Source organism: Bombus impatiens, unplaced genomic scaffold, assembly GCF_000188095.3.
Source record: "Bombus impatiens unplaced genomic scaffold, BIMP_2.2 scf_0075, whole genome shotgun sequence".
Classification (NCBI taxonomy): domain Eukaryota; kingdom Metazoa; phylum Arthropoda; class Insecta; order Hymenoptera; family Apidae; genus Bombus; species Bombus impatiens.
In genome coordinates, this window is record NT_176494.1 from 248,009 (window position 1) to 266,371 (window position 18,363).

Below are 18,363 nucleotides of genomic sequence, written 5' to 3' on the forward strand. Positions count from 1 at the left end.
TTTTTAATAATATTACCTAATACGTTATTTTTGTATTTTCACAGAACTTAGCTGCAGAAAAAACATATAATAATTTAGATATTTCATTAAGAGAAGCAAATGAGCATCGTAATGAATGGTTTGAAGGAGTTCAAAGTTGTAAATTAGATGAAACCCTATTTACTATTATGGAGAGAATTGTTAGAGCAGAGGTATAATCTTCATATTTTTCATATTAAAAGAATATGTTAGAAATGATTATTGATTGTTCATTGCAGTACATTTTAAATAGAACAGAGCTTATAATTATTTAATTTTGTAGTATAATGTACTATTTTATATGACTGTGAATATATATAAATAAGTCATGTAAAACTTTTTTAGGTTCATAGGTTAGTAGTGGTTGATGATGATGATAAAGTGATCGGTATAATTTCTCTATCCGACTTACTCTTCTACCTCGTTCTTAGGCCTTGTGGTAAGAATATATCTTAATTTACATTTTTTCGAGACAAAAGTACACAGCAGTAATATTATTAAGATTAAAAGGTATTAATAACAAACAAATATCAATGCTTAGGTGAAGATGGCAGTAGCAACAAAGATAGTTCTGTATCGTTAAGAGCACAGGATTCTACGTCAAAGGCTCCGAGTTCTGTGCAATCGGAGGCTTCCATTCCTGATGGTGAAGTAGAAGCTGAACAAGATACAGCTGAAGTAAACCAATCCGAAGAAGCACCCGCAACACCTAGTCCACCGCTGAGTCCTGCAGCATCAGATATTTCTGAACCTCAGTCAACTTTAGTAAATCAGTCTCAAGAATCTGCATGGCGAGAAGTAGCCGTATCAGGAGGAGATTGAGCCAATATTATCTTAACATGCCATTAAGCATGAAATTGTGAATCAATTGTTTGACTATAATGTCAAACCGTTATAAGATAACGACATCAAGCAGTGTACGACTGAGCTTGTTTTTCGTTTGTTCTTAATGCTTGCGTGTACAATGCTTAAGAACTTAGGAAAAATATGCGAAAAATTGTTCTTCGCTCGTTCAATCAATTTACGTCACAAAACTAACTGTTATCTAAAATAATGTAATCGTGTTGAAATATAATCGCGTGAAAATGATGAAATGAATTTCACTGGACGCGACAAAACGATAATGCAATGCTCTATACTGTATAAAATAATTAAACTTAATTTTTTATGGTACAAATGCTACTCAGCGTAAACGTTCGAGCTTCTTGCCAGGAACGATTGCTACGCCATTATCTACTCAGGGTATGATATTCTGTACACCCTTTCTTCAATCGTACACTGGGAATGTTTCAGTAGAATTTTCGAGGAAACAAATAGTAGTTTCTTGCATCCTTTAGATTTATGATGTTACTACGCTCCTAATACTGGTATCCTTGTATTTTATTTCAAATCAAAGATTATGAAGTAATTTACTTTACTCATATAGTATAGAAAAATGTGCAGAAGACATAAAACAGAATAGTCGTATGTCAAAGAGTGCTCCATAATTAATAAATATGGACCTCGTTTTTACAGAGGCCTTCCATGCTTTCTCCTGACAGGAACGAAATACAGTGTTAAGCAAACGTCTAAACATGTACATATATCCTGTATGTTTATCTATAAAAAAGCTTCTTATCCATGAACTGTCACGTTGGATGTCTGAATATTAGAAACTGATATGCATAATAAGCGATTTTCTTTTAAACGATTGCACAGCATGTGATATTTTTAAAAAACGAAAAAAAAGAGAAAAACATGGTGCTTTTGATCTTGCGTTAACTCTGATATAACGATAAAATGGAAGTAGTGTGCAGATAATGAATAACAAACAATAAAATACATAGGTAGTAGATAAAATGTTCGAAATTAATTGTATTATCTAACTTCTACATAAGCTTCACGAAATGTTTCACAACAGGAAAGCAATACTTGTTAAATTTATATGTTATTATTTCATGTACGTTTTTTAAGAAATAACATTTATGAGATGAATATACATTATTAAGTACTGAAAGGCCTACAAAATGTGAAAAATAAGAACAATTCCACAACTAATATGCGTTGTCACGGGTATTTTAATTAATGTATAAAAATATTTGCAGCACTTCGTTCAAGTTATTTATGAAACTATTTAATTACGAACATATTAAGTCTTTTTAGACTTGTGTGTATATACATACATATAATTTTACTTTGTAGCGCTTCTTTTAAATATTTCTATGTTTGTGTTTGCTTTATATGCAAGAGATTTTTATAAATTAACTAATATGTTCACAAATTTTTCTTTTGAAAAGAGAACATGTTAAAATTTTTACGATTTCTCACTAAATTCAATACGTTATTAATCACTGACAAAGAAACAAGTGGCATTCGAAAAAAAATACAGTAAATGAAACATTTTATAATTGTATTTTATGTTGTTATTTTTTACATGTAAGTGATGATTAGTTAAAAGAAATTATTTCGAAAACTGCGAAAATTGGTTCTCGTAAATATTTATAAAATTAATAGTATCATACAAAGATTAAACAAGCACCGATATTGAACTGTACTTGAGAATTATATAAAATAGAAACTCTACTCAATATTGTATATTGTTTAAATAACAAATTATAAAATGAGTGGCAGAAAGCATTCCTGTAAAAATGTTTTATTAAAAAAACACTGTTTCAGCCTGAAACAGACTTCATTCTACGCTTACTGCATGTAAGAAGAGGTGGAATTATAAATTATGCAGGATATCTGCATGTGTTACATTTATGTGGAAATCTGTATATAAGTGGCCTCTGTGCCGGGGAATATATTTTCCTTTTTGGCACAAAGCTCCATTTCGTCTACAGAAATATAGATGAAAACTACCTATTTGAATCTTGAAGGGGACAGTGCCTGTAATTTAGTGAGTTTATTCCTAGGTACATTTACAAGGATAAGAATAAATATTCCATTTCAGATGAGAGCACAGTCAGGATAAAGCAAATTTACGTTAGTATTAATTATCAAGAGGCGTAGCGAGGGGACAATGATTTTTGTACAGCTGAAATGATTGTAGCCGAATAAGATTTAGTGTGCTATAGCTGCGAATATTATTTCCTTTTAGTACAAAATACGTTTCAACTTTACAAGTTGTCACGTTCACTGTTTTTCTAGTTTTTAGACGTAAAGAAATCTACAGTAGCCTACATTCTGCAGCGCATCCGATTTCAATATTATTACATGTTGTAGCTGAAAGCACAAGTTAATGTAACATTAACAGAAAACATTGTTACTGTTGTGTGAGAAACCATTGAAGTCGGTATATGCTGCATTCATGAACCAAAACACTATAAACAAGGTATTAAGAATAAATTGTACAATAAAAAGAATTAATCGAATAATTAGACAGTACACTTAGTCGCGTCGCAGTACTGTATATCCAGGGCAAAAGCTATTAGCGTATTATTCATGTCCCTTGTACATGTAAGGTACAAATGAAAAAAAAAAAACGAATTGCTGAGTGACAAAATACATCGTAACTGAGACATTTTATTTCATTGTTTGTAATGATTTCTGTGTGCCTTTACCCTATCTTTATATTATACTATACATATGTATTAACATCTTTAATATTCTCTATCTAATACAAATTTTTTAAAATTTTATAAGATATGACATATATCAAACATATGAAAATATAAAAAGATTTTCATTATTACTTGTGAACAATACTAATAATTAATATTAGATGCTGATAATTCGTGATTACTATTATCTTACTTATAATTCTATTAACGAATTTGACTTCTTTATCTTCTTATGCTGTCTTTTTGACAGTTCATCTTTCCTTAGTTCATGTTTACGGGAAATCTGCATATTAAAAAATAAAAAGAATATCATTTATCTTCATTAATTGAAGTTTGTAAATCAATTAGAAAAGAAAAGAAATATAACAAATCACTTACAATTTCATTATCTAATCTTGAAGGATTTGTTTTCCTTTGCTTTCTTTCCATTGATCTATCTTCTTTGTTACTAATTACTGGCATTTTCTCAAATAACATATCATATTCTGAATCAGAATCTGAATTGCTTTGCATAGTTTGCTGTTTTCCTTGAAAATTCTTAGTGGTTTTATTCTTACACTGTTGTGTATTTTCCTCGTTAACTTCTTTATTCGTAGCAAATGAAAACTCTGAACGTAACAACATACATGATATTTTTGACGTCAAATATACCTGCAATATAGGACAATATATAATAAATAGCAACAATATATAAAATAAATAGCATATATAATAAATAGCAATACTATTCTTTAATATAAAATTTCCCAATACTGAATTATTTTTACCTTTCTTAATAATTCTTTTGTATTCATATGATGTATTTGCAAAAATCTATCTAAACCAACACTAATAATGTAAGGTTCAATTTTACTACAAGCTATTCCTGTTACAGCTCCAACTGATCCTTTATATGTATTTAATACTTTAGCTGGTTTTCTTAAGTCTATGAGATTCATTATACCTTTGCCAGAACCAACTATAATCTGCCTACAATTAGATAATCAATTTTTCATATTTATGTATGATATCCGTTAAAAAATATACATTACATTTTGTTATGTATGTTATATACACATACCTTTTTTGTGGCACCACAGTTAAAGTTGTTAATGCTTCATTTTTTACTTCAACATTTATAACAGGTCTTCTTTGTGATTTTGGATCATATAAACGCACCTTAAAAGTTTCATTTTTGTACAATGAAAAAATGTTTACATAATGTAACAACTAAATATTAGAATCATACATATATCAATTAAGATCTTACATATCCGTATTTACTAGTTGTAACAATTTCTTCCGTACCAGGAAGAAAATCTATATCAGAAATCCAGATAGGAACCCTTAACTGTAACCAATCAGGAGGTACATTTTTCTCTATAAATATTTGTGTTTGTTTTTCTATATCAAATAATTTTAATGCATGTTCTTGACCTCCAGTAGCTATTATTTGTTTATTTATTCTTGAATGACGCATTTTATCTAAATTTTTACCAGCATTCATCAAAAATCCATCTTCTTGAAATCGCCAGAGTTTTATCTCTCCTGATTGTACAGCAGACAAAATTGCTCTGTAAATAAAATCTCATATTAAAATTATATACCGTAATACTATTTGATATTTCTAAAAGTTACTTACTCATTATATCGAGATATGCCAGTAATTTTTCCTGCTCCAATATTGCAAAAGAAGGAACATGTAAATGTTGAACAATCGGTATCATAAACTTTTATACTGTAAAATAAAAGAAGTTATGATATTTGTATAAATAATAAATGAAATTTCAGTATAATCGATAAATGACTTATTATACATGACCTCCTAATGTCTTTTACACCACACGCAATTAGAATTTCTCTTTCCTCATCATCACCCCAAGACATTGTCGTAACCTCATCGTTATCAGTTATGGAAGCCAAATTCTGTATATTTTGTGATGTACATTGTTTTTTATCTACTCTTACACCTGTCGATAAAATGCACAATTGAATTTTATATATTTCGTTTAGCTGCCATTATTATTAACACAATATTTCGTACATAAAATAAAAACGATCTTTTTAGGTTAATGTATTCTCCTAACCTATTGTAAAACATCCGATTTTTCAGATTAAAGTAGACATAATGTTAGAATTAAGTATTTACAATTACCTTTGAAAATTCCAGATTTACCACCAACATAAATATCATAATTATCTTTTCTACTCATTTTGACTAAAAGTAATTTTATAAATAATAAAATTCGATAGCAAGAACGAACAGACGAATATGTATAGACTTCGAATAATAACTACAAAGAGCCGTTTCCTGGGAGCGGGCTCCGTGGTATATGGATACGCATTGGTGATTGGTCGCGAATGCGAAAGCGCAAGTCTTATTTTTATACTTTTTTTTTTTATTTATTTATTAAATTTACAATCAATTCTCGCGTTGAGAATTTATTTTTATACTGACTTCAAAAAAGAGCGAAAGTATCTCAACTCGATAAAAATATTGTTTTTCTTTCTTTTTATGTACGTTCCCCGATTTCTTCGAAACAATTTGATCAAGCGGGATGATTCTGAACGCATCGTATACTTCATGTTCTTCCGTTGATTCCGTTAAAGAATTTTTTACATTTGTTTATTGTCAACTACCGTCTACTGCAAAGACCTAATTTTTATGCATGTTTTTCGATTGCTCCTTACTGGATTAACCTATTAGAATGAAACTTTTACATCTTGTAGGGCTAATTCACCGATTGGCTTGGATTTACAAATCTTTTTATATTTCTCCATTTTTAACTATTGTTATCGCAAATGACCTATTATCATTCACTGATTTCATTTCATTATGTCTGATCGTTTCTCCACAAACTGGAGACATTACTAGAAGCGATAAAATTGCGGCGGTTCTTTTACAAAATTATTTCTGAAAGCGTACTTTGTCCGTTTTTGCATATAGGCTTGTCGCTCAAAGCTGAATTGCCTCGTTTGTTTTTATTATTAATTTCTCTTTTCAAGCATATTTCGGTCGCTTCTCTATACATTGCTCGTAGGAAGTAGACCTCAACCGTTTCTTTACGACAGAAGTCCTCGTAAGTTTTGTATTTCTGCAAGAGCTTTTATACGGTTTATTAAAAATTATGCTTGATGCTAAACCAAGTATGCTTAAGCAGTTCAAACTTTTTACGGGACTGAGAATGATGTAAATTTGGCCTGTTGCAAAATTCTTTTTTCCAAGTTTAATTACAATCGTATTTGAAGTATATATACTAATTATCCTTCTCTATCACTGTTCAAAATATAATATCGGTAGCGGAGTACAGTTGATTTATTCTTTATTCATTGTTTAGTAAGTAAATGAAAAATATTAATCGTTGTTGCATATGTGTTTAAATACAATATAAATAAAATAGAAATTATTTCATATTTTTAACGCATTTTCAAATCAGTAATGCTTCTTTTTGCAAAAATTTTGTATCATCTAGTAGGAGTGAATTGGTGTAGCTGGTTAACTGCTTTTTTTTTTTTAATACTTTAATAAAGTACTTTACAAGTACTTTACAATCAATTCTCGCATTGAGAATTTTGAGTAAGTTTCTCTGGCGTGGCGCAGTGGCATGCCTAATTATTTATAATAAGTTAATAAACTTATTAACTCATTATAAGTAAGTATAATTTATAAATAAGTATAATTTATAAATAATAATATAACAAATACGTAAATATCACTTATTAGAAATATCTAGCTGAATCTAATGCTTAGGTCTAACGGATAGTGTTTTTTTAGTCTGCGGATCTGGTCCGACGTATTAGGTAATTTAGTAATTAGAGGGTTTCGATGTTTGTTAACTCTTTTGATATATCTATTACTACATTTTGTTATTTCCTCTTTGACTGTGGGTATCTTGAGGTCGCGATGTATTGCTTCCTTGGTAACATCTATTAGGTTGCATCTATTAGGGATCTTAGTGTTTTCGATTGGAAGCGTTGAACTATTTCAATGTTGGAATTACTTGCTGTACTCCATAGTTCGATTCCTTAGTCCAGACAGGTTTTATTATGGTTTTGTAGAGTGAAATTTTGTTCTGAGTGTTTAGGTTGGAACGTCGGTAAATGAGCCAGTAGAATTTTTTAAGTTTAGCCTTGAGTTGCTTCGATTTGTCTGTGATGTGTTGTTTCCATGTTAATCTCCTGTCCAGAGTCATGCCCGGGTATCTGACTGAATCCTTGTTAGGAATTTTTATATTGTTAATGGTCACCTGTGGGCAGGTTTGTTTCCTCAGCGTGAAGGTTACTTGTGTGAATTTGTTTTCGTTAATTTTGAACCCCCATTTGTGAAACCACTTTTCCATAGAGTCGAGACATCGCTGGAGAGTGGATGATGCGATTATCGGGTCTACGTGGGATGCTAATAGCGCTGTGTCGTTAGCAAATGTCGCTATAGTTATTTCTGTTAATATTGGTAAATCGGCAGTGTAGATGGAGAACAGCAGGGGTCCAAGGACACTACCTTGGGATATGCCTGCTTCTATTGGAAATGTTGCGGTTGTGGCGTCTAAGTATTTAACCATGAATTGTCTATTGGTTAGGTAGGACTTTAGGATGGAGTAGTAGGTGTGTGGTAGGATTTTCTTTAGTTTGTATAGAAGTCCTTCATACCATACTTTGTCGAATGGCTGTTGAATGTCCAGGAATACCGCTGAGCAATATTTTTTCTTTTCTAAGTTTTGGCTGATATCATGTGTTATGCGATGGATTTGCTCTATTGTCGAATGTTACTACCAGATCATCAATTCGGTTTCCGGAAGCGTTTTCAAGTCCTCTAAGAGTGGAATGATTCGGTTCGTTAGTATCTTCTCGAATAGTTTTGACAAAGTAGGTAAAAGACTGATTGGGCGATAGGAGCTAGTTTCATATATCGGTTTTCTGGGTTTAGGGATGAGAGTAATCAGTGATATTTTCCAGGACTTTGGATAGTATTCAAGGCGAAGAATTGCGTTAAAAATTGATGTAATGAGTGCAATCCCTTTTGTGGGAAGTTCCTTGATTGCTGTATTACATATTTGGTCATGCCCCGATGCTTTCCTGGGATTTAGGCGACGGATTAATTCTGTAACTTCTACAGAAGTGAAGGGTTCAGTAGGAGGAGACATTTGGAAGGGAGAGTGCAGGTATTCGGTTATTTCCGCGGCAGTTTTGGAGGAGTGAGGATTAAATACGTTAGATAGGTGATCAGCAAACAGGTTGGCTTCTTCTATAGGGCTACGCGCCCAGCCACCTTGCGGACTGCGGATGGGAGGGATTATTTGCGGGGGACGCGTGAGTTTCCTGGAAGTCTTACATAGTGAGTAGTTGGAGTCAGCTGTGGGAGACACATTGGCGAGATATTTTTGGAAACAGTCGTTTCTATAATTTTTAATGATTTTGGTTAGATTCCTAGTCGCGTTATTTAGTTTGCGTTTGTCCTCAGGTGTTCTATGGATCTGCCATATTCTTCTAAGCCTACGTTTTTTCTGCGAGTTTTGTTAAATATGTAATGGGGGTATTCATGTTTGTTGATAGAAGTCTTAGTAGGTGTGGAGGAGCGGAGAGCGTTTATCATGCTGTTTAAGTATTCCGTGGCTGTTTCGATATCTTCATTTGTTTTTAGGGAAATTAAGGCTGATGTTGAATGATTAAAGACTTCTCTAAAGAGCTGCCAGTTGGTGAGTTGGCTATGAATAAAGCCATTAGGTGGATTTTCGATAATTGTTGAGATAATTGTTGCTATAACGGGGGAATGGTCTGAAGAGAGTTCTGCCGAGGAGTTGATTTGGACATATCTTGGCGAGATATTTTTAGTTATAAAAAAGTCAAGTAAATCAGGTATTTTGTTAGTGTCAGTGGGCCAATAAGTGGGTTCATATGTGGTGCGGTAGTTGAGACTGTTGGTGTTTATGCTATTCAAGAGATTTTTGCCGCTTACTGTGATAAGTCTGCTGGATAAGTCCATTGGATATGTTTGGCGTTATAGTCTCCTTCAGCTATGAATCGATTGCCCAGGGCATCAAGGAAGTTGTCAAAGTCTTCTTTAGAAATGGAGTGTCTAGGAGGACAATACACTGCTGAAGTGGTGATTGTACCATGGCAATCTTCTACCGCTACGTTTGTAGCTTGGAGGTAGTCCTTCTGGAACGATGGAAGCTCGTAATGCTTAATGCTGGCTTTGATAATAATTCCGGTGCCGCCGTGGGCTTTTCTACTGGGATGTTGGGTATGGTAGAAGTTATAACCGTTTATTTTTAGGTAATTTTTGTCGGTGAAGTGAGTTTCAGATATGAGCATTACGTCGATTTGTTGTTGTTTTGAGAAGAGTTCTAGTTTGTATTTGTGTTGAGCTAGATCGTTGGCATTCCAAAGAGCTATGCGTCTTGGTTTTATTTTGTGTCGGGGTGTATTAATTTATCCATGAGGAGTGTTAATAGCGATAGTAAGTTATTAATTTGTTCTGATTGTTTTTCGATTAATTTTTCGAGTCTAGAGAAGTTATCTATGTTTCGTGAACTGGAAATACTATTTTGAGAATGGTCCATATGGGGTTTCGGATTGTTTTGATGTCTTTGTACTGCTTGGGCATAGAACATTGAAGTAGTAGAGAATTTTTTAGGATCGAGTACTTGGTTGGTTATCTCTTTGGCTCTGGGTTTAGGGTACTTATTTGTGTACAAGGTTGTATTTGTGTTGTATTTGTGTAGGCTGAGCAACCTTTATAGTTCACAGGGTGGTCTCCTTGACAGAGGATGCACTTCGCAGGGGTTTATGGAGATTTGGTGTACTGCTCAGTAGGGTGTATACCTGCACATTTAACGCAGCGGCTATTATGGTTGCAGTATTTCTATGTGTGTCCGTGCCTTTGGCATCTTTTACATTGCACTATCTCTTATTTATAAAAGGAGGTTCGAATTTGACTACCGAGTTCATTAATCGATTGATGTTATAAATTTGTTTATTGTTTGGCTTTTGTTGTAAGTCTATGAAAAATAAGGATAGCGGGTTTTTCGAGATTCTATGTCTTATGTTGCTGATGTTTGTTACTTCGTGGCCATGATTTAGGAGTTCGGACTTCAGTTCGTCCAAGTTAGCTGAGTGGTGGATGTTGCGTAGTACCACTCAAAAAGGTCTTTCTTGTTTAAGTTGATACGTGTGGTAGTTTGCGTTTAAGGTTTTTAGTAGCTTTGTTAGTTTTCTATAGGAGTCTGGGTTAGTCGGCAGAATTTTGACTTGGTTATTGTTTATTTTAAGTTTGTAATTCTCTTTGTTAATATCTTTCGCAATGGACTTTACCATTGTTTGAATGTCGATGACATCGTCAATAAAGATGGACGAGGGAGGGGGATTTTTACGCATATTTTGGTTAGTTGGTGTTTCAGCTATGTCCATGGAGTCGTTTGTGGACTCTCGTATTGTGTATCTATTATAGGTACTGTTGTTGACTGTTCGTTTTGGCTAATGTTTGCTTTGTTTTAACTATTTCTAGCTTACGCTTTTTAATGCTTTTAGTGTCGAATGTTAGGAGGGATATATTGTCATTTTGCCACAGAGGAGGTAGAGCGGTGCAGATATGGCTCAAGAGAGCCGGCCGATATACTTGGGCCATCATCGATCTAGTTAATTCAATTTGAAATAACTAGTCGAGAGGCTATGATTCGGATCAGAGATTAGGAGCGTTGGATTTTCCATTAGTTAAGAAAGACTTGGATTAAGTCTGATTCGAATCACTTTCGACGGATGGGCATCACGTGTTTTTTGTGAACTTCACAGGGCACTAGACACACGTCTGCACGCTTCGGCACTCAACAGGAAACTGAACTGGTTTATTTCCTCCTTTTGGTATACCTCATTGAGATGGTGACGAATGCGCTGCAAACACCACGTGACCCTATTCCTGGTCCTCTGGAAGCGGTTCCACACCTCGCTGCAGGCAATGAAATTTATGCTTGGTCCTTATTACGGTCGTATTCACAGGTCTAAAAACTCCAGTGGAAAGAGTAAGACTGTTAATATCGGGAGTTGTGTTTTACAAATCGACCACTGTAGAACGCTGCGGTCGAGAAGTTAGGATTTTGTAAATACAAAATTAAATAACGCAATCTTTTGATGAAAGCATCTAAGGTAAAATATATGAAGTAAATCACTAAGCTTGCTCAATGACTGAACTAAACTACTTTTCATCATTTTTCACCATTTGTATAAAGCAAATTATCACGTTCCCAGTTCGTACCGGCGCAAAATTATCTCTAATTATATACGATAATGGTCATAGCTGGCTCTATTACTAGCTGCGTCGAACAACGTGATAACACCGCATCAGGAATCCTAGTTTCAGTTCGAGAGACAAAATTATATATAAAGGTCTGGGAACTCCCGTGGTGAGGGTAAGGCTATTAGTGATCTGACAGTGTTGATTAATTTGTCCGCAACAGACGCTTGAATCGAGAAGTTAGAATTCATTGTGTGACACCATCATGTGAAAATACTGTCTCTTTTCTCTCCTTAATGTAATCGTGTACTTGACTCACAATGGATAGAGTAGCACAAGGCGTGAAAGGAAAAAGTGGCACTATGATAATGATAATACAGACCAACTTCCATCTCAAATATATGATTATTATGATTATATTATCATTATTTTTTTGTATCTAACTAATGTGTACCAAATGTTATATAATATAAGTATTTTTTCATTATTAAAAACCTTTGTAAGCTCTAAAATTATGCTATCATTTTACCTTTGCAATAAAAAGTTTAATAACATTGAAGTGTTTCAATCGTGTGTGATATTTTGGACATAATGTTATTTACATATATTATAGCTAGAGCTAATATTTACGCCATTTTTTAACGAATTAAACAAAATTAAAGACAAGTTTACTTTTCAATATACGAGTCAAATATAAAGGTATTAAATATAACGTGTACATGTTTGTTTTGAAAGTTGTAATTTTGTTAAATTTTTTTGTTGGAAATAATGATTCATAATCAATATTCATTTAAACAGTTTTCTGTAACAAATGAATAAATGAATGAATGAATGAATAAATGAACGAATGAAATGAAATATCGTATTTGTACTTTGTGATGTCGAATGCCAAAGTTACAGTTGCAGAAACTTTTTCGCGAGCTGTATGAAGCCGCTGTCGCAGAAATCGTCCTCTCTTATCACGTGGAAACTATAGCCGATCGTCATATGCCCCAGTTTCCCCGTCCTCGAGGATTTCTGCATAGACGATTCGGTATACGATATAAACCTTAGGCGTCTACTGACGCTTACTAGCTTACTAGCCATACTTCGCGCCTATTACTAGGCACACCGTCGTGCCTGCACTGTAAGTTCGGCGTAAAAGCGTCTTATCGCGGGCCAGGTTAAATGTACGATGAAAGCACCTCATAGTTAAAAGATTGCAAACCCGTAACGTCCGTGAGAAAATCGCCGCGAAATAATTCTGCGCCGCTACGAACCCGGAACATGACAACTTACTCTAAATAAATGATGAAAAATTATGAAAAGTAGTTTAACTCAGTCGTCGAGTATCGATATTGATAATATCGATATTTTATTCCCGATATTATATCGATACTCTGAGTATCTATCAATACATATCGATAAAATTCAAATGTATCGGCATCACTAATACATTGGTCTGAAAACTCCTACGCTGGCATTAGTTCTAGATTTGAGGACAGAAAGTTTCTTGTATTGTCCATCGCACACAAGGCGCTAATGTTGAGTAGTTAAAACAATTTCAATAAAGTACCTTGTGGTAGAAGTAACCAAGTAAATTTTTTGCAATTTTTATAATATTTTATGAGTAAGTATACATTATTTATTCATAAACAATTCTGTGTATGGTTAAATTTCATTTTAGGGAAAACAAAATTATAGCCTTGTACACTCTATTGTTTCGACTACTCTGCAGTAACGTCGTTAGTGGCGGATTGGAGAAACACAAGTCACCGCATAATCGCATCTTCCACCGCGGGAGTTTCAAGACCAATCGTCCAATATGGTTCGATCGTGGGCACGATCATACAAACAGGTATCCATACATGCTAGGAAAACCATACAAAAATTGACTCGTGTTCAGTCGTGAAAAATCAACATGAAAAGTCGACAAATGTCGCGTTCTTGCGAGACAAACAGAGACGGATAAAGTACCCTAGTCTGAAATATTCATAGCATGTCACGCATACGCAAAACAAGAACTTTCTTGTCTTCCATGCTGATTTTCCATAACTAGTCAAGACTCAATGTTCGAACAGTTTCCCTAGGCATTGGTATACGAGTGTCGAGACTTGTTTAGATCGTTGGTTCGTGAGCAGTATGTATAGATTTGTCTAGGTATGTATGTATGTCTAGGTGGTTATCACGTTAATGAAGGCTATACAATACGCTATACAATACTTTTGAATTAGTGCCAATGGATTCTCAAAATTGAAACCGCTATATTTTCTCTGTATTCATCGAGTACTATGTATCAAAAAAATACAGAATAAATTAAAAAAGGAATGATTCTCAAAGGAAAAGTTTATTCAATTATAAAATTCTATTAATTAACAATGTTATATAAATTAGAACCTCGATTTATTTAATGCTGATGTAGCGATGGCAGGATGCATAAAACTTGCGCCAAGTTTAAAAACTATTTAATATTTATTTACCACATTCGTACAGTACATATAAATGTTATTGCTACAATAAAATATTTTTCTGTTGACCTATAATCTTTCACTTGATTTATAAATTATTCGCACATACATATATAATTTATTTTAAATACCTTTTATTTTACAAAACAAAGAATATTATCAGTTTTATAATGAGAACGTTTGTAATATCAGGAACGCATATTTGAAACGCAGTGTTGTTCTGTACAGTTTCGTTTAGCCAGTTTAAATATAAGTCTACTCGGCAATATACGCCTGGCCAATTAGGACGAGCACAACCTTTTCCCCATGAAATTATTCCAACTTGCGTACCATTGCATAAAAGTGGGCCACCACTATCACCCTGAAATTTATTTCTTTTACGAAAAGGATACCTAGGTATAAAATAAATTTGAATTTAAATTGTTACAAACTTGACAAGCATCTCGTCCACCTTGTAATACGCCTGCGCATAAATGCAACTTACTATCTACTCCTGAAACTGGACATTTTTCCGGTGGAATCAAAGGTAATTGGACACTACGAAGGTAAGTACCAGACCCTCTCTAAATAAAATTATTTGACTGTACTAGAATATTTATTATTCCTTATTAATTTAATGAAATCTCTTATTAACCCGTTCCCTGTAAACATTCAAGTTCAGATTTAAAATCACGTTTTTAAATTCAAATTCAAAATCAAAATCATCTTTCTAAATTGAAATGCGTTACCACAAACAAGTTAAAAGTTCTTCTATTCTAGTCGATTTATTACTCACTGTCGAAGTTAGAATTATACCGTAGAGTCTATAGTCAGAAACGAAATTCGGAATATGAACAACAGGAAAAGGTCATAGGAAGAAAGAAAGAACTATAAAATACAATACAATAAACAAAGTAAGTAGAAAACACAAAATAGGATGAGAGCATATGTAGAGAAGAAAATAAAATTGGAAGTAAACTTCATTTTTTTCTGTTCAAAGAATTAATGAAATTCAACTTTAGATTTCCACTATACGATCTATATTTACTCTGTATTCATTTATGTACTCTATTCCATATTCATGCTTCAAGCACCTGTGGATTTTCCACGCTTCGTACAATACAAGTTTAAACAGAATGTTTCTACGCAATCAATAAAACAATACAACAATAAAACAATTTCAATCAATAAAACAATTTTTGTAGATGACAGTAAATAATTAGATGCGATTAACTACGTACATTGGATCCAGGAATGTGTCGTCCCCAGCCAGCCACAGTGCAGGGGTCGGTGTACCTTTGGAAAATGTCTGCGTCATAAGCAAGAGGAAGGGTGATGTATTTCACGTACGAGTTAATATGAAAGGGGTTCCGAAGCTGGATATAAAAATAAACACAACAATAGAATGAAAATGATATTTCTCATGAATTTCATGTCTTTGTATCTTGTTTCATTTTTCCTTTTTCGTGTTGTTTTATTTCATTCTTTATTTCATTCTATTTTTTATATATTTTATGAACAGAGAGCTTACTGAAGTTAGATATAAAAGAGAATTTTGAAAACAGAGTAACAAACTATTGATCTAATTTGGCTAATTTTCCTTTCATTCATTCCTTTTTCTCTTCTGTTCTCTTAAATTTGCTTTATTTATCTTATATGTAATTATTATTGCATATAATTTACATACGTATATATACACTAATTTATATAAAAGGATTTTATTATTGAAGATATATATATATATATATATGTCGGAGATGAAAGGACACCGAAGCCTTTCCTTTGGAATTTTGGGAAAACCCCTTAACACTTTAATCTAAATTCTACCACAGCCGTAATTAAGCAATTGTTGTCATTCAATCCGATTGTATTTGTTCGAGATTTGTGATAATGAGCTTGGGCACGAGGCGACAAACAGTCGCCGAACGTAGCCGCGGTTAAGGGATGAACGTTTTGCCTAACAAAGGTATAGGATAACGGTATAGCTCTCCTTAAAAAGAAATAGTTGTAGCGGCACTCGACAGTAAACATTCCAACGGTTTCTGTCCCGTGTCTCGCCACACGCAGACCCTATTCTTCGGGTAAGATGATTACCAGATGTCGACGATCCTTAGACACGAATCCGATGATCTCGTGTCCTTAGACACACCCCATCATAGTTTTCCTGTGCAGCATCATCGTGACGGAAAGTCATTCTCTCTCGTGAGTTCTCATTAACGAGTTACATAACGTCTTTACGCTCGGTGAATATTTTTTTACGTTTTAACAAAGAGCTAGTTTAGTAATACTTGTACCATAGACAAGTAAATCGAGTCCGACTTAAACTTTGGAAGAAAGTACATTTGTTATCCCGTTGACCGCGGATTCGTTATCGAACCTAAGACCATTGTCATTAGTGTCTAATCATCACCGTTACTTGTCAATTCTGCAATATCCACACTTGTACTAATAATCATATTTGTACTAGTAAATATCTTCTCTATTGCATAACAACAATGTTTAATCCAAATGAAGATTCATTACACGCCCCTAACCCTAATCATAATGCGAACCCGACATATATATGTCGAAGATGAAAGGACATCGGGACTTCTCTTTTGGAATGTTGGGAAAAACCCCAATACCCTATAGCTACACTTAAGTAATAAAAATAAGAAGTAGTTTTAATGCTCTAATCCGATTTTATGACGATGGGCTTGGGCTCGAAATGACATAGCGGATCACTGAACGTATCCACAATCACGGGAGGGACGTTTACCTGACAGAGGGATGGAATGAATATATGGTTTTCTTTAAAAACAAAGATTGACCCGAGAGGTGGGGAGAGGAATATATAAGGGCATTTCCACTTGGATTTTGGTAGAGTTCATGCAGATAACTTTTACTTGTACGTGGAGTTATACGTGTATCGCACTCGTCATCCCGTGGACCGTGGATTTGTTGTCGAACCTGAATTCGTTGTCATCAACATCTTGACCATCCGATCGCCGCTATTACTTATAGCCTCTTGTAGTGCCCACATTTGTACCAATAAATATCAGCTATATCCGCGATGGTAAATTTGAGTGAAGGTTCATCGAATGACCTAAGGTTCATCGAATGGGGACCTAACCCCAAAATTCCAACCCTAATCCGACATATATATATGAAAATACAACAGTCATCGATCGAACAATGTACAATTAGTCGAAGATCTCGACTTGGATTCTTTTTCCTTTCTTATTCTTTTCATAGAATTTACAGCCGCGTGTATATATACATATAAGTACATATATATTTCTGCAGCTAAAAGCCGGAAAAAAACACAAATCATCTGTAATAGCTCAAATTGGTTCCAAATTTTAACTTTATAACTTATTTTTTCTTTTCCTTCTAATTTTTTGCAATTTTTTGTATACATATATGTATGTACAATATTCTACACCTTTGAATCGGTGGAATTCTGTCGAAAAAGTCGATTGCAAAATTGATCTTGAGCACCATCTTCAAGATTAAGTTTTTTTATTGCGTTGTATAATATCCATCCCGAGGAACAAAAGTCTGAAAGGAACCATTGGTTGTAGATGGACTTCATGGAAAATGATAAAAAAATGTTATTATTGCTGAAACCGATCTTAATTATGTAAGTTTTACATATTTAGTAAAGCATGTAATCAATGTTATCATTTGTTTGTTTGCTGATGCATATTGATATTACAATTATGAGAAAATCAAATGTTTCGATGCGTTTCGTACTTCTGACGAGTAAAATATAATATGAGAATGTAGAAAAGTCCAATTCTGATGTAATTCCCGGAGTATCCAGCGACAATAGTTTCTTCTACTAGCATGGGCGTTATTCCGGAATATCTGTAGTCATTTTTCTTATTTATTTTCTTAAAATTAATCATAAATTAATGTGAATTATACAACACACTATATGTGGCATACCGGCGCGATGAGCAGTGCAACGTAAACCTATTACTGAGTATAAACGTGCAAGTGCAATGACTTGTTCTTCCGTAAGCCAATGCACACTTATTTTTTTATTAACGTGGAGGAAATCCGCTCTGACACCAGGCCGCTTCTGGGAAAAAGCGGCGTGGTAGTGCCGGACTCCAACCGACTAAAACCTCCACGATAATCGTCCCGGCTGCGATCGAGAGGGGCCTGGAAAGCGGTGTGAACGACA

General features: G+C 33.9%; 2 protein-coding genes and 1 long non-coding RNA gene across 3 annotated transcripts in view; 1 reads left to right on the forward strand and 2 right to left on the reverse strand.

The window, feature by feature from the left end:
• Positions 1 to 3,525, forward strand: part of LOC100750102 (serine-rich adhesin for platelets) — a 134,543-nt gene extending 131,018 nt beyond the window's left edge. The window contains exons 14-16 of the mRNA XM_003485673.4: positions 45 to 191; positions 364 to 457; positions 560 to 3,525. Coding sequence (XP_003485721.1) covers positions 45 to 191; positions 364 to 457; positions 560 to 840 — 522 coding nt within the window. The 3' untranslated portion in view covers positions 841 to 3,525. The remainder of the gene's footprint in view (positions 1 to 44; positions 192 to 363; positions 458 to 559) is intronic.
• A 59-nt stretch (positions 3,526 to 3,584) lies between these two features.
• Positions 3,585 to 5,897, reverse strand: LOC100740003 (WD repeat-containing protein 74). Its single transcript, XM_003485674.4, has 8 exons — positions 5,695 to 5,897; positions 5,362 to 5,509; positions 5,182 to 5,277; positions 4,810 to 5,113; positions 4,621 to 4,718; positions 4,328 to 4,529; positions 3,939 to 4,211; positions 3,585 to 3,843 (listed from the first exon to the last, which is right to left on the reverse strand). The coding sequence occupies exons 1-8, from the start codon at positions 5,750 to 5,752 to the stop codon at positions 3,754 to 3,756; spliced, it is 1,269 nt and encodes a 422-aa protein (XP_003485722.1). The 5' UTR covers positions 5,753 to 5,897; the 3' UTR covers positions 3,585 to 3,753.
• Positions 5,898 to 11,181: 5,284 nt separating this feature from the next.
• LOC117152582 lies at positions 11,182 to 18,335 on the reverse strand. The gene is made up of 3 exons (XR_004462978.1): positions 18,210 to 18,335; positions 17,547 to 17,555; positions 11,182 to 11,193 (listed from the first exon to the last, which is right to left on the reverse strand). It is a non-coding gene; the product is annotated as an uncharacterized LOC117152582 (long non-coding RNA).
• Positions 18,336 to 18,363: the final 28 nt, after the last annotated feature.